At 36.6% G+C, this 17,759-nt stretch overlaps 1 protein-coding gene across 1 annotated transcript in view; it reads left to right on the top strand.

The window, feature by feature from the left end:
* The window catches only part of LOC149797853 (NF-X1-type zinc finger protein NFXL1-like), a 104,587-nt gene that overhangs the window by 20,339 nt on the left and 66,489 nt on the right, over positions 1-17,759 (top strand). The window contains exon 4 of the mRNA XM_089962868.1: positions 7,952-8,055. Within this exon, the coding sequence (XP_089818994.1) occupies positions 7,952-8,055 (104 nt within the window). The remainder of the gene's footprint in view (positions 1-7,951; positions 8,056-17,759) is intronic.

A 17,759-nucleotide genomic window follows, 5' to 3' on the forward strand; every position in this document is an offset into this window, starting at 1 on the left:
TTTTGGGACTTGGTGTCACATTCAGCACACCTCCTGAGTCTTTATCCAAAGTTTTATAAGCTTGTGACTTGGTCGTCAAGCCTAAACACATACAGTCAACTCTTTTACAGTCTTGGGTTCATGATAGATTGCAACATTGGGTTCTAATGCCTTCCATTGTAAAGAATATGCAATCAATGTGGACTTCCCCACTCAGATGGCTTCCAATAATTGTATGATTCACCTTCAACAGGCTACAAAACAGCAGGCAAGTTATATTTTGGAGCAAGACATTTCTCACGTTGTCCTCCTCATTTTCAATCTCCTTGTCAATGAAGACATCTCCGAATCTTGTACCCTTTCAAGGTTTCAGTTGACTGTGTCTGAAATCAGTATTCAAGTGAAAAGAATATGTTTTCCCCAGGAATGAGAATTGAATAAATGCAATCGTAGATTCCTTGTCTGTACAGTGCATTCCATCTGCTAGTGATATTTTTGTGCCAGTCATGTTTTGCTCATTGCATCAGCAGACATTTTAGTCCAAGGGTGCTTCCTGAGGGAGCAAGTCTGCTAACATTTCAGAGGCCCGTCATCATCATTATTTATATATCAACATTCTTGAGATGAAAACTGTTTTTGAAGTTTTTTTTACTGTTGGCTGGAGAACCTACATTGTAATGGAGTTCCCATTCTGTCTGACAACTCCCCTGTGGTGACTAATTTCAAACAACAAAGTGGAACCATGTCCTCAGATGTTTTTATTGTTTGGGATTTTCTAAAGTGGTGTCCTCAGTGACAAAACAATGTTCAAGTTTGACATATCTTAGGCTGGCTAATGTACTGCAGACTCATTGTAGTGCAAGAAGGAACTAATATAAATGGAATAGTTTCTTCGTCCCTCGGTTTCACTCAACAGATGCTTGACAGGATTGACCTTTGATGGTGTCAAGGTGGAATGCCAAAATCCCAACCTTTTTCTCACCAGTCCTGGATCAAAAAGGCCTGGAAATTGCTCTTTCAGTAGATTGGAATGGTCAAATGTATATACTTCACCAACAACTCAGGTTTGGACGGTGATACAGGAAATTTAATGAACCGGAGTGTCTCCCCTCCTGATTACTCCATTCAAATGGGAAATCTTGGATGAATCCCATCAGTCTCACAACAGAATTGCCAGGAATCAAGATATTCCCTCATCTTTATTAAACAACCACAATGGAAGGCATTTCATCTGACACAGAGTTAGTGAACCAGTACATCTGGATCTTATTAAAAGATGTCCTTAAGAACAAACAGTTCTCAACAAGTGGTGGAGAATCCTTCAAATAAGATGGCCACCTACCTTAAAGGTATATAAAGGCAATGGAGTAGATTCTTAAGGGAGTGCACAAGAACACTTTATACTAATGTAGGCATTCATACCGCAATAGCTTACTTCCTATGGCTCTTCAGTGAGAAATGGTTAGCACCAATCTCAATTAAACCTACCGTTCCATGATCACTGGCACACTGTGCTATCATGGAAGAGAGGATATTGAACAAACTAAAGACCTATTCGATCTTCTGTTCATTTTGAATTTCTCCTGGCCAATGACGCTGGCTCCTTGCCCAAGTAAAATTTATCATGTACATTAACCAAGTTAAACAAGACATTATTTGATTTGCTCCAAAGAGTTTAATTTGTTCACTTCATATAAGTCCTGCCCCCTTGCTACTTTGGCAATCAGCATGCAAAATCAGCAAATACATTTCCTTTTGGTGGACCCATCTGCAAGCAGCTTCGACATGATGGATCAGTATTACTCAAAAAGCCCCCTGCTTTCTTTGCCAAGAACAGGCTTCTGTTCATGGGTAATAGTTTATTTATAAGTATTCTATACACTTCATCTCAAGGTCATCTACAGGACCTAGTGTGAGCTCTGAAGTGGCATTTCAGGAATAGTGAGCCATTGCTTCATGTTGCCTTTGAAAGAGGGGAAGGATGATATATCAATATGGACACTTTCATCTAGAATAAAATGGGCTATCTGTTCCACATATCAGACTAAAACCACACCAATGAATTTGTTTCACGTATTTGCTCATGAAGTTAAGACAGTTGCCTCAAATGTTGCATATAAGTGAAACTGTTCTGTCATTACCCATGCCATGGGATGGAGATCTGGGTACACTTCTCCATTTTTTTTTTAGAGATCTTTGATCCTTAAAGGCTCAGTTCGATTAGAGGAACCTTTACCCATTTTGCAAAAGGTTACCTTTCCTTTGATTTGACAACTTCATAAAAATGTGGCTTGATGTCTTCAGCAGAATGTTGGGGAGGAAACAAAATTCCATTTGGAATCCGCTCCATACTTATAGAGTCTATTTTCCAGTTGGGATATATAGAAGCTGTCTCAGACATCAGGGGGGACTGGAGATAGTTTCTCCTGGGTAAGGGGATGTAAGAGGATTCCACCCCTGACCTATTCTCATAAGGTATTATGATTGGGTAATGTATGTGAAGAGGAAATCAATTTTTTTTCTAGTAAAATATGATTCTTGAATAATACTTCCCCATCATAATATACATACACCCTCCCAGTCTCCCTGCAGTTACATCCATATAGAGAGCATGCCTTCCACTCCATTAGTAATTGACAATTTCATGGGATTTTGTGCCTGTACTGGTATCAGGTCACTTCATCTAACTGCCTCTTAGGTGGGCAGATAACTTTTGTCTTTTTAGCTAAAGTTTTAGCCTTGGAGGGCTGGATTTATCAGATAGTAGTAGTTCTCCTAATTTATCCTGATTGGTTAAGCATTATGGAAAAAACACATTTTACTGGAAAAAATTGGTTTTTCTTTGACACCTTGATGGAGTTAATCCATACTTATTTTGAATCATTATGAGTTACGGTACTTTTAAAACCCAGTGGGAGAAGATTGCACAAATTATCAGTGGTTCCTATACTTTGTCTTACCCAGTGCACTTTAAAAAAAAGCTAAGATTGATAAAATTGTTGGGTTTTTATTTTGTTTGCCTATGATCTCAATCAATCCTACACATATGGAGATTATTGGAGTATTGTTTGTATACAAGCAGTTTTATGATCAAGATTTGATGTCCTGTTGCACAAATTGTTGATGTGTTCCAGTGTTCCAATTGAATGGTCTTCTAGAGGGGTATAGCAAATTGATTCATCTGTCAGTCATTTGTGAAATATCTCAAGGACATTGAATCATCTTGAAATTTAAGATGACTAATTTCTTTAGGAAAGCCATTGAGATGGGAAAAAATCTGCTAATGATGAAACAAGGGAGGAGGAAAGATCTGATGGTTGACACTGACTGAATACAGTGCAGAAAGCATTGATACAGAAATAGCTAGCACCACGTCCTTTAGGCATTGCAAAAATTCTAATACATGGAAAGAAATATCTTTGGAACAATATGTATAGCTTGTGGAAACTTTTGTTTAAGGTCACTGGCTGTACCGTAGCAATTTTCTTTCTACATCAGATTTGCATTACATTATTAAAAGTAGTTTTGTTCCCACAAAAAGAATTTAAATAAAGTATGTAATCATAATTGATACAAACGTTCAATGATATTTGTATGGTAAATAGTATACACAACAATAACTAGCTTTATTAATACTTTTGTAACCCATGCTAGTGAAAAGATTATGATGGGAAAAAAAAGAATAAATGATAACAATGCATGGTTAGTTTCTTTCATTATGTTTTCGAATAAGTGTTTTGTTTATCTATTTTATTGTACCGTGCAGTGGTGGGAGCACAAATTCAACACAAAATTATTTCATTTCTTAAGTCTTGAGACATTTACCTTGATGCTAAAAAGTTTCACCATAAGTTATGGGAATGGTAAATATGGTATATATATATATATATATATATATATATATATATATATATATATATATATATATATATATATATATATATATATATATATTTGTGCGACTCAAATCTTTAGGTGAAAAATATAAAATAAAAGACTGGATAAAAATAGCAAACCCTGCAGTTGATTCCAAAGTTACTACATTAATATATATTAATGACTGATTCTACAGACTTTTACACCTATAAATGATAAAAGTCCCAGAGTTATACCTCGTATTTCTTTTTTAAGATCCTTTTGAGTTCATATTGGTTATAATAAAGTTAAATAAAGAGTTTGATCAAAGTCTACACTCTGCACGTTCAGAAAGTATTATGATTATTTTAAACATTAATATTTTACATCTGCAGTAACACTACTGTACTGTAATCCCTAATTTGATATATTTTACTTACAATCTTTCTATCCCTCTCCTCATATGCACCATAGAGCTTTCTACAGGATTTAGGAGGATTTAGGACTTTGCCATCCCTCTCGCAGTTTCAATCCACATTTTTGTGGTAAGCAGGATCTTTCAGAAAAAGAAAACTCTTTTGTCCCATCGTCACTCTATTGGTTACATCTGTATGCAACACAGTGCACCATATTTGCTGTACAAAAGCATGATCATAAGATATATTACATAGACATTTACGTGGAAAAATTAAACACTTGAATGGCTAGGTTGAATAAATTGACATCATATCCATTTTTGGCATGCAGAACTACCGATTGTTTATGGAGATTGCTGAATAATTTTTTCATTTAAAAAAGCAGATTCTTAAATCTAATTAAACATTTTTATGGTGTGCATACATAACAAGTGCATTTATTTTTATTACTATAATAATATCACACGTTTGTACAATATGGATGGACAGTGACCTTTAAATATATATTCTGAAAACCATTTCTCTAATCTACACAATTGTGGCAGTTCTGCCTATATGAGTTCAGATTCAGTTTCAGTTCTTAAAGCAAATTTCACACTTCTTCAAAGAAGAGGTTAACCACTTGCTATGAAAATTTATGACTGTAGTAAGAAAATGTCAGAATATCTGAGGGGAAAAAACCATATGTATATATGTGTGTGTTTATGCATGTATGTATGTACAGTGTGACCCTACTGTTACATGGTGGTTGGAGTCCATAGAACCCAACCATGTTATAGACTGAACCATGTTATAACCAACCAAGTGAGCTGAAGAAAATGATGCATGGACCAAAAATATAAGGCTGGGGGGTTGGTTGGGTAATAAAAGTGAGCACAAAAATACATGCTTTTCATTAAATGAAGACAAAACTAGTCTGAAATACACTTGCATATTGACAACTTACATTTGTGTAGTACAGTCCATAATGCATTAAGTATTGTAGATTTATATTGAAAATCCATGAATTCTAGTATAGATCACGGGTATTATAAATTTAATGAAATGTGGCCTTTTAGTTTTGTTTTTCATTTTGATTATCAAAAGTACTATTTAATTCATTTGAAATGCTGATAACTATATAACTGTCTGAGGTTTGTGTTAAGATCTTATCAGCAATCACAGCTTAGTGATTGACATTTTGTCAGTGTTCTTACAACTTTGAGTTAAATTTTATATAACATGAACATTGTCAACTAAAATTCAAATGAAAAAATGCAGTACATAAAATCATCAAATTATTTTGCAAAAGAGAGAGGCAATGTGCTGGTGATGACTGATGAAAAAATCCACAAATATTTTCATGATACCTGCATTTTTTCCTTAACAAAACTATATTAAAATTCCATATATTTGATGAGTAAATATATACAGCTGCTATTAATAAAAAAACATAAGCAAGCTCAGATGAGTAGAATATGGTTCTCTTCACGAGCATGTCTGTCTGAAGCATACACATTGATATTAAAATCCCAGTGTTGGTCCAGATGTTTTTAGCTAGACATATTTTAAAATAATTACATGATGATCTTAAAAAATCAATAGCAGGCTTAATTTATAACATTTAACATGGGATGAGAGAAAGAGAGAGCAGTAGTAGTACCGGAAAATGGGCTGCAGGACACCTATTTGCATTTAGTAGTTAATATTTTCAGTTAACCATGATTAGGAAAAGATTAATAATTAAACCATTAGAATAAAAAAGCAGAGTGAACAGATTACAAGTGAAAGGATTAATGTTGGTGGCTAAAGGATTGGGTGCACATTGTCTCAACATCATGAAAAAGAATATCAAAAACTTGATTTCATTTTGTCAGCTAGAAGTCAACTGAAAATACCATTTAAAGAATTCTCAAATTTCTAAGAGAGAGACAGAGAGAGTAGAATTGCTGAAGACAGATGATTATCTGATTGCCTTATTTTCACTCAACTTGGAAAACAAGGTTCAAATAACATTCAAGATATTAGACGATTTTTTTGCAGGTTGGTTTGTGGTTAAAATGGCATAGGAAGACATGAATTTAAAAATGCAGGGTTTGACTCTATGTCTGCCCTCACCTCTCCCCCTCAACAAAATCACTGACAATTTTAGAGATGGTTTGCCTTCTATGTTGTGTCCCTGCATTTTTTCTTTGCATATGAAACATGAACAAATTCAAATATGATCTACAGTACAGTAGCTTCACATCTTTCCTATCAATAAATTATGTAAACTCAGTAAGTAAATTATGTGAAGTGGATTTTTTGACTTAACACTAGAGAGAGAGAGAGATTTTGATTTTGGATACTGAGCTCTGGCAGCTTGAATATCATATAATTTATACAAAACAAGAAAATGCAAGTGAGCAAACTGTGATTGCTGTTTTTGTTTCCATTGTTGGAAAATAACATTTGAAAATTATTAAGAAACGGAGAGAGGGATTAATCTTAGAATCTCAATCACTTTCCCACATCAGTGTTCATTTCACCAATTAATTACATCAGTTTAAATTTGTAAAATAAACAGACATATGCATTCAATTGCAGGGTTATAATTGGGGCTGTTAGGGACAGAGCATTTTCAGAAGGGGGGGATTAGGATTCTTTTTGAAAAACTCAGAAAAAATTGTCGATCTGATTTGTGGGGTAAAACCACCTTACTCTATGCTTCATTGTACATCAAAAACGTAAATATTCTGCAAATTTTTTTGTAACCATGTTGAAGGAACATTCCAGTCATCCCCCATCCCCCCCCCCAATGGTTAGTTTCATACCATATAGATGCAGGAGGCCATTTCACAGTCTCACTGGCTGAGTTGTGTATAGTCAACCTCATGAACACATGATGTTGACAGTTGTAGTGCCATTATTGCTTTAGTATTAAGTAAATGGTTTGCATTTCAATGTAACTTTTGCTTGAATTCAAATAAAGGATTTTATCATTTGGAATTAATTTGTATGGTTGCATTTTCTTTGTAGCAATAGGATAAATCTTGGGAAGCTGAAAGGTGTGTCTCTCATCATGCCCTGTGTTAGTTTGTTCAGATTTCGTTGTAAAAAAGTAAAAACATGAAGTAAATAGAATAGTCTGTGATCTATTTATCAAGGATCATGATGCAAACTTCTTGGGTTATAATGTTTAAACTGAATTTAAAGTGTACATGTATTTTTGACATTGGCAATAATTACAAACAGAAGTATAAAAACTGATCAACCTTTTTTAAACACATTTATTGAATGTAGAAGACTCTTTCAAATCATTTTTTTATTGCCAAAAGAAAGACAATTTCTTCCTGAAACAGTATATGAGAGTAAATCACTCTGACATAATCTTTCCATGAGTGGTCTTAGTGCATTGGCTATTCAAGTGTCAATCAGTAATGTTGACCATCTCCCTCCACAGTGGAAATGTGCCTGCCAAACAATGGTAGTGATGTTTAAGAATGTAATCCTCCCATGAAGAGCTTGATCATAGAACAAGCATGGAGGGGATTAAACGCCTCACCATGACATGGAGAAATGAAAAATCATGATAGCTTACTATAATAACTATCTCTATGAAAAATCATTGAATAAGAAATAAATGGCACTTGCATCTGAATTATATATTTTTCGCAGTATGGTTCATCTGGGTAAATTTCAGCTTGGTGAGATAATAACAATAAGAATCTGTATATTTTCAGAAGCTGGTGATGCAAACAAAGCCCAGGAGATTCTGCTTCACTCCTTTAGATCCAGCACATCAGCCTGCCTGGTTTGCATTGAAGCTATAAAGAAGAATGATCCAGTGTGTTGAATATTTTTATTATTTTACCTGGCTATAAGACCAAATGAATTTATGGTATGGTTCTGCGTGCATCATTCAGCAAAATTGCATTTTTCCGTTTCCCCTTAGAATATGTTCCTCATTTAATATTAGGGATATAAACCTCTTGCCTCTTGAATCATATCCTTCAAAAACACACTGCCTCTTGAATCTGGCCCTAATAAAATATAAAAAAATTTGTCTCTGCCTGCATCATATAGACAGAAGGCTCTTGCTCATTGCCTTCACTTGCTTTCCACCACCACCAGATGCTGCCAGCTTTTAAGTTTTGCCATCATACAGTCAACAGCATAGGAGACATCTCCCAGAAATCCATGCCAATATCATTGAATTTCTGCCATCCATGTAGGAGTTTAGATTGATATTGTATATTAATCAGTCCCTCTGCAGATGGTACACATTATCTTTTTCCAGTATTTTCATGAATTTGTCACATTCTTGGACTATGTTTAGACTACATGGTTCAACACACTTGTGTTGATGCATGTTGTGATTCAGGTTTTAGCGCATTGCCTTTTATTTGCTGACTCAATAGAGGGTGTTGTTTTAGTGACTTATTAACGTGTGCCATTGTTAATTTATCCATTATTATTATTATGTTATTGTTGCAGTGAAACATGTCAAGAAAGTGAAATAAATGCAAGAGGTTCAAGGGCAGGGAAGACATAACAATAGTTGTGTGCCTTGCATGTGCTAATTGAATTTCATCCTTACCATGCAGTATTTGCAACATAAGATGGAAGGATGTATGGGATGTTCTCTTGCAGAAGTTGGCCAGAGGAAAATAAAAGAGAGGAAAATATCACAAATACATCGCAGATGTATAGTGTATTCATCCAAACACAGAATCATCTGCTCCAGGTCTTGTGGGGTGGACATTGCTGCCCCCGCCATCCACATCTGTGGAAATTAGGAGCAATCTGATGAGTTTATGCCATCACAACTATCCACACAATCCTTTGCACTGCAGGCATGTCAACTGGTACTAGAGACGATGACACAGTAAGTTCAATCCTGTACTATGGTATTGCTGTATGGAGCTACCTGGCCATGGTCTCAGTCTAGGAATCTTACTTATAGATCCATTCATATAGCTATGCTTACAGCTTGATATCTCTGCAGCTATGGGGATCCTTTTGATTTATCATACACAAACTTACAATAATGGAGATTTTAGAGATAACATCCATCTGTCCAGCCATGCCCAAAACCTTCTACATGGCTAGCAGCAGTGCTGTCTTTGATCATGGCAAAGAAGCCACCTGTACCAAGACCATATGATGGTGAATGTCCTAATGGCTTCTTGCAATGTAGATTTCCTAAGCAGAGAATCTCTTTTGCAATCTTTCTTTATATCTCACCATGCAGCAAAACTGTATTTTCTCCCTTTCAGCCCTCCCCCTTTTTTTGCTTGGCAAGGTTACAGAGATTGTGACAATGGAGTTGCCACTTCAGTTCTACCTGCAAGCACCAGAGTAATTTAAATCACTGGATTACAATATCAACTGAAGTCCACCACTTCCTTCATTAGTCACAGGACAGAGTGGTTTGTGTTGGGAATACCTTGGAAGTCCTCCAACGAGAAATCAGTCTATACAGATAACTGTCTGTTGGGCTGGCTGACAAATTTGCTTCTATGTTTCTTGATGGTCAGTGGCCAGTAGATGGTACATGAGAAGGTTCTTCACATCAATCTTCCCAAAATGAAGGCCATTGTTTTCATCCTTTGATGGAGTACATACAATGGACAATGGATTAGATTATGTCAGACAGTTTAAATGGCGTAAACAACATCATCAAATAAGAGGATGCCAAATCACTGGAACTATGCAGTATTGTATGGGAGGTCCTCTTTTGGTGTGCCTTATGCCATAAATACTTGCAAGTGCAATACATTCTGGGCAGGTTTAATGTCCTGGCCTGAATCATCATCAAGCAGAGGTCGACTGCTTCATATAGTTTGATCTGTCTATCCATCTGCCATATGGGACCCACCATTGCTAGACATGTTTTGGACAAAGTGTAACAAGAAACTATCCACTTTTGTCTCTGTTCTCAGCTCTAGAGGACTGGTCTGTCAATGCCCTTTCATTCAGCAAGGAGGGTGTGTGTGCCTCAGTGGTCTTAATATCAAAACTAACCAGAAGATGAAGGGCAGGACTATTTTACAAGTCCTGCCCTTCATCTTCTGGCTAGTTTTGATATTAAGATCACTGGGGCACACACACCCTCCAAGCTGACTGAGAGGGCGTTGACAGACCAACAGCATAGCTCAAGCAGCCAAGGTCATCAATATTCCACTGTGTTTGAAAAAATGTCTCCTTCTTGCCTGGCTCTTGTGTGGGATGCCATGTGCAAGTAGGAGAGGATCTCACCAGCTAGAAGACCCTCCACTTTGTAGGCATATAATGGTAAGTGACATTTTTTCACCAACTGGTATCAAGTTAAAACTTTACGATGTCACACTACTCCACTCCTCCTTTCCCCATTTGTCTAACTTATTTCTTTTACACTTCTCCCTCAATAACTTGTGCACATCAGGGTCCAAAAACACAGAGAGCACTATAAGCAATGGAGCAAGTTACAGAGGGACCTCCAAAAAACACGCAAGACAGCCATAAAACCTTTGTGTTTGTGTGGGGGGGGTGCTGTGCTGTTTAATGGCTGAATCCTCATTTTATTATCGAATCGAGAAAAATTGTCAGTAAAGCGTTTTTTCTGATCAAGTTGTTTGCTATTCTCTGTAAATTACACTGGTCAACAGTGAAATCATTACTGACTTGAAAAGGCCCTAATCTGTAGTATTTTGGTGTGCCGAACACGAATATAACCTTGAAAAATTTGTATTGGCTCTCGTTTTGAAGATATTCATATACCTCATTTTCTATGTTTCACTGTGTAAATTTCTCCAGTAGGACTGCAGCAACATCCGGAATAATGATGTAACATTGCATAATACCATCATGCTCACATCATCCACAGTTGATTGCATCATTTTCTGATGCAATGCAATACTAATGCCATGCGGCTGCTGAAGTAAGTTGACGTCAGCAGTGTACTATACATGTGTAGGCCTATTATACTAATGCCAGGCGGCTGCTGAAGCTGACGTAAGCAGTGTACTATATAAAGCCCAATCAGATAGGTTCAGCATTTAAAATATTTTAGACGTTGTGCGAGACAGTTCAAGCTACTGTTACATAAAACTTATTATTTTATCCATTTACGTACAATAAAGAACAGTAATGCCTCGAAAGTGTGTTAATACCGCGGACAACTTTTGCTATATTTGTGGGGAAGTGACATTTGCCAACCAGAAGAAAAGTATCAATTCTCAAGTGAAGAAGGCATATCATCTTTACTTCGGATGCAAGGCTGGTGACCAAGACAAGCCTTGGGCTCCGCATATATGCTGTGCTACATGTACAACACAGCTTTCACAGTGGTTGAATTGCAAAAGGTCATCAATGCCGTTTGCAGTCCCAATGGTGTGGAGAGAGCCAAGCAACCACCTAAATGACTGTTACTTCTGCTTGGTTCCTCCTCTTTCCGGCGGAATAACGAAGCGAAAGAAGTCGAGAATAGTCTACCCAAACATTCCGTCTGCATTGAGACCAGTTCCACATGGTGAGGGACTTCCTATTCCAGAACCTCCAGCAGAATATTCTCTTGATTCATCTGACGAAGACAAAGGTGAGTCGACCTGTTCTTCTCCTGGTCCATCAGCATGCAGTGATCCAGATTTTCACTGTGGTGCATCATCAACCCCACACAGAATAACACAGGAAGAACTAAATGACCTGATTCGTGATTTGGACTTATCAAAGAACAAGGCAGAATTGCTAGGATCAAGACTCCAACAATGGAATCTTCTAGAAGAAGATGTCACAATTACTGCATATCGAAAGCGCCACCAGCAATTGGAGCCTTTCTTCAGAAAGGAAAGTAATCTGATATTCTGTTCCGATATTGAGGGCCTCATGAATGCTTTAAAAATCACTCATGACCCACAAGAATGGAGACTATTTGTGGACTCTTCGAAACTGAGTCTCAAGGCTGTGTTTTTGCACAATGGAAACATTCTTCCATCTATTCCAGTAGCGTATGCTGTCCACATGAAAGAGACATACGATAACTTAAGGCAGCTACTGAATTCCATTGAGTATAACAAGTACAGCTGGCACCTCTGTGGTGATTTGAAGGTAGTTGCCCTTTTAATGGGACTGCAGCAAGGATATACAAAATACATGTGTTTCTTATGCGAGTGGGATAGCCGAGCAAGGGAAATGCACTACATGAGGAAGGAATGGACTCACAGGCAGAATGTAGCCATTGGAGAGAAGAATATCCAACACCCAGCTCTGGTTGAGGCTCAGAAAATCTTGCTACCACCCCTTCACATCAAACTAGGTTTGATGAAGAACTTCGTGAAAGCCATTGACCGGACTTTGCCAGCATTCCGATACCTGCATGAAAAATTCCCTCGACTCAGCGAAGCAAAGATTAAAGAGGGAGTTTTTGTGGGTCCTCAGATTCGAGAGCTTTTGAAAGATGACCGGTTCAACAACTTGCTGGAAAGTGACGCGAAACAAGCATGGAATGCTTTTCGCCTAGTTTCTACAAACTTCCTCGGAAATGTTAGGGCAGAAAACTATAAGGAACTAGTAGAAGACATGTTGATGAAGTATAAGAAACTTGGCTGCAATATGTCTCTAAAGATTCACTTCCTTCATTCCCATTTGGATTTCTTTCCTAGCAACTGTGGTATTGTTAGTGATGAACACGGCGAACGTTTTCATCAAGATATCGCAACAATGGAACAAAGATACCAGGGAAAATGGTCCACTACAATGCTGGCTGACTACTGCTGGACACTCCTCAGAGATGCTCCCGAACAGCTGTACAAGAGACAGGCGAAGAAATCTAAGATGTAATCAATGACTTGATTTTTTATAGGTAGGCTATTACAGTTGACCTTTTACTATTGGAATGCATTTCGTTATGTAAACATTAATTTCTTGCAGATTACAAAAAAACTAGAGCCAATTTTGCAATTTGACTGTCATATTCGTGTTCAGCACATAAAAATTGATAAGAATTGACTAATTTTATTTCAGTAACATGACTTTTGTAAAAATTTGTTGTCCAGTGTTATATTTATTTTCAAAATGTCCAAATCTGAAAGATCAATAACAGGATTGCAACTGGTTTCGGCAACCAAACACGGTTCACGAAAGAATTTGTGTATTACATCACGGCTTTTTGGTTTGTTGACTAGACTGGTGCCTGGAATGGTGCACAGTAGTATTTTGCAAAATTAGGAGTCTACGAAGTAGGGAACCAGACTAACTGTTGATACACTACCAAACAAGATTCCTTTTTATCAAAAACACGCAACATTTATTTCATGAGACAATCGTCTACGTTGAAACTAAATTTGTGTATTTTTCAATTAGTAAAATATTGATGCCATAATTTCATTGCAAGTAATAGTGAAACTTCTTATCATCCTCTGGAACTTGTTTTTCCCACAATGGTCCGTATCTGTGAAACAAAGCTGTTTATTTTATGAAGTACTCATTTTGCTTGGTTGCCTTGCTCTCTTTAATCACATTTATGACTGATTAGGTGAATTTAAGGTAGTTTAATTACATTACATTCACAATAAAATTTATTAGTGTTCAATTAATCAACTGAAATGAGTTACCTGATGTACGACCAGAGCCGCTGTTTCATAAGCATGTAGGATTTGCATGCCGTATAACTTTTTTTATTCGACCTCCTTTATTTGATTCAAAAGATGTAATTGCCGTGTTAATATAAAAGGAGGCCCACTTTTTATTTAGTTCAACAATACAACAAATGCTTCCGCTAGTATGATATCAAAACACGGTGGGCACTTAATTAGGTTCTCAAAGAAATGCTTGCGGACATAGCTGTTACAGTAAATTTACACATTTTACATTTAATTACAAGAGGATACATTGCATTTATGATGAATGCACTTAAAAGAAACTAAAGGTATAACTAGATCACAAATTTCAATTGATAATTTTTTAATTTAATTGGTATTTATATATTAAAGTAATGTTTCCACTTGGTGTAAGTGACATTTTTATTGATTGAAATGTCCTTGAATATTGTTAATTGCAGTGTACTAAGAATGTCATCTGAAAAGAAAGTGTAACAAATTATATGACTTCTTATTAAAAGTTGATATTTTATAATGTTGATTAAAATTTCTAGGTCCTATCTACTGTTTTCCATGATAAAACAAGCGATATATCAAAGTTTCCGTTCCAATTTTGATCACAATTTTCTTCAAGTTCAACAAAGTAGTGATCAATTTTTTGGCATTTTCTGGTTTAAAAAATGGGATCCACACCTGACCCCGAGTTATAAGTAAGTTCACAAGTTATCAGGGTGAGAGTTATCGAGGGAGTGGTTTATTATTTGAGGATAAAATGTCCACAGCAATGCATGTTCATCTGTTCTCCAGATGGAACCTGTCCTGGGTCTTGATGTGGCACAACTTGCCCATCTTTGAGTTTCTGTCTTTGACCATGCTGAAGTTGTTATTGGACAAGACTTGCTTCCTGATAGCACTAGCTTTGGTGTGCAGGGTGAGCGAGCTGCAAGTACAGTTTTTGAGTTTGAAATAAATGCTGTTTCATTCTGATGGCTCAGTCTGGTTTCATCGCTAATGACAGTTTCCTGTCTACTGGCAGTACAAATAATGAACATTTACCTGGCATATAAAATTGACCTGTAAAAATAGGTGAAACTGTAGGACCCACTTCATGTTTCGTTCTGATGGCTCAGTTGTGCTAATGATCCATCTGGTTTCATCGCTAATGAGTTTCCTGTCTACAGGCAGTAAAAATAATGAACATTTACCTGGTGTATAAAATTGACCTGTAAAAATAGGTGAAACTGTAGGACCCTCTTCATGTTTCGTTCTGATGGCTCTGGTTTCATCGCTAATGACAGTTTCCTGTCTACAGGCAGTAAAAATAATGAACGTTTACATGGTGTATAAAATTGACTTGTGAAAAGAGATGAAACTGTAGGACCTACTTCATGCTCACAGATGCTATCTGATGTGCACAGAGAGAATCCATGGAGATTGTCAGAGGCTTTTCCTACAGATTAAGATCGGAAAGCAAGACATAACCTCACAAGTGCTGGCATGAAGGCTGAAGTGGCTACTTAGGTTGGCATAATTGCAGGATCAGGTATGCCTTGTCAAGATCTCAGCTCACAAAATGTGACTGATTTTACAAGCTTGTCCTTTGTACATAATGTTTCAATTCAAGACATAGTGGAATAACTTAACAGGCATGCTGAGTCTAATTTCTCCAGTTTTTGTGTATGGGACATTGCCTCACTATGGATTAAGCAGAGTCAGGTAGCAGCCTAGACAGTTACCATACCTCATCCATGACAGCACAACATCAATCCCAGGCAAGATCTTATAGCTTTAATTGGATTTGTCCAGGAAACATTTGTTGATAAGGCAATAGTTGGGTGCAGAATCCTCACAGGAGTCTCTTTTGTATGAGTATCTCCATTGTATGAGTATAGACGGATAATCTTCAGTTGTGCTGCCTTTATCCTTTCATTAGATGAGTCAAAATATCCCTAGAGGGTGACATTGCTCGAGGTTTGATGCTCATGCATTTTCTCATCTTGTTGTTGCAGTCAGTATTCAAAGGCGGAACTAAATCTTGTTCATAGTGAAATTATTGATAGCATCTGTGTCAATTTGTGGTAGCATTATTAGCTTTTTAAACAATATGAGTTATAAAAGTCAAAAGCTAATGATGTATTTTATTACATAATATTCTTTATTTCCCTAAGTTAAAAGATGATTTAATGTGAAGATTCGTTGAATTTAAATGAATGATGAAACTTTCCAAGTTATTCCAAATGTCAAAGACATAATGTAGTTTCAGTTTAATTATGGCAGTTATAAAGATTGTAGGAATAGCTCAATGATTGAGGTTTTTATGCTATTATCTGCAATTCTGTACCCCGCCCAAAATCATGTATTGTAATGCAGCAAAATATATTGATTAAAAAGTATCACCAGTTAATTTACAATGCTAAATAGTTTAAATTCAAACTGGTTGTTCATTGTTTTGCTGATATACTGCTGAAGGAATATCCCAAATATTTTATTTATATGTTTTCCTAACTGGTAAAATTGGAAGATAGATATGTTTTCTTTTGCCATTCCTCCTCCCCATTTCTTCTTGCCCATCAATAATTTAATGGATCTAAACCAACATTTAGCAATATGGAAGTTTTAACATCTGATACACCAATCTCCACCAAAGTAGATGAAAAACATTCATTTACTGTTAAAATGTGCCCTTTCGCTTTTTTTTAAATAATCTTTCTTCAGAGGAAATACTGATATCTGAATTGGAATCACAGATCTCTGATCTTTTTAACCAGACAAACATTGGGCTAGTGGGACTGTGTTTAATTTTAATTTTTATGGTGGTGTATCCATTTTCTCAGAATGATCATTAAGAATTTACTTAACTTAAAAAGTAGTTGTCACATTTTGACTTAATTGTAGATAACATGCAATACCAGCAGACTCCATCATTTCTGGCCAGTCATGCGACTGAGTATGAGCAGATCTCATTTATGTGTTAGGGCTCTAAATTAGATGACAGGTTGTATCTTTAATAAGTCACATTTAAAAGGATATCTGGAAAAATTAAAGCATATTGGCAGGGTATAAAACATTGTGGGCTGTAATGATAGTATATCAGGACCCCTACAGTAAAATGCCCAGGAGAGAACACTGGATAACATTACTAGCAATCCCTCCCACCCTTCTGATGCAAATATGAGCATCCTTTTGTTGATTTTGATCCTGCTTTGTCTGGTAAACATCTTGGAAGAGTTACTTCCCTTCATCCTTATACTATACAGATGGAAAGATTCTTTCTTTGTCTTTCAGGGAGGTCTTGTTTTACAGGCAGTGGAATGTATTTTTGTAATGTTAATATTATCATGATCAGGTTAGTATTCTCAGAAAAAACATAATTTACAGAAAAATATCCTTTATGTGATGATGGTTAGTATGAAGCATAGTTGGCATTTGCTGGAGTCTCCCGCATTTTCAACCTGTCTTCATCAAGGGAGATGAGAGGTCAGGCATTTACACAGTGGACCAAGAAAGGGTCATACATGAAGTTCCTTCATGTGGGTTGCACCATGTTGAGACTAGATGGGAAAAATAGGGATAATTTTCCCTATTGATATGTCCCCTAAACCAAGATAGATTTTGACTCATAGTAGCATTGTTTTTGCCTTAAAGAATGCAGCTATTGCTTTGGTATTTAAGTTCGTAAGTCTATTGTTTGTGATTGTGTTAAGTGAAACAAGTTCTCCAGATGCTTAATGTATTAAAAAAAATTAAGCATTTTCATTGACTCTCAGTTTTGTTGTTGTTGTGGGGTTTAACGCCATTTTTCAGCACGATAGGCTATACATGGCGGCCAGTATTAATGGTGGAGGAAGAACCCGGAAAACCCCGGAAAGAACCACCGACCCACGAGAAGCTACTGGCAAGCTTTCTCACATGCCCACATTGGCTGAATCTTTGACTCGAACCGCCGCAGACAGAGGTGAGATGGCAGTGATCC

The sequence above is a fragment of the Sinohyriopsis cumingii genome, chromosome 6 (assembly GCF_028554795.1).
Source record: "Sinohyriopsis cumingii isolate HCF-2022 chromosome 6, ASM2855479v2, whole genome shotgun sequence".
Classification (NCBI taxonomy): domain Eukaryota; kingdom Metazoa; phylum Mollusca; class Bivalvia; order Unionida; family Unionidae; genus Sinohyriopsis; species Sinohyriopsis cumingii.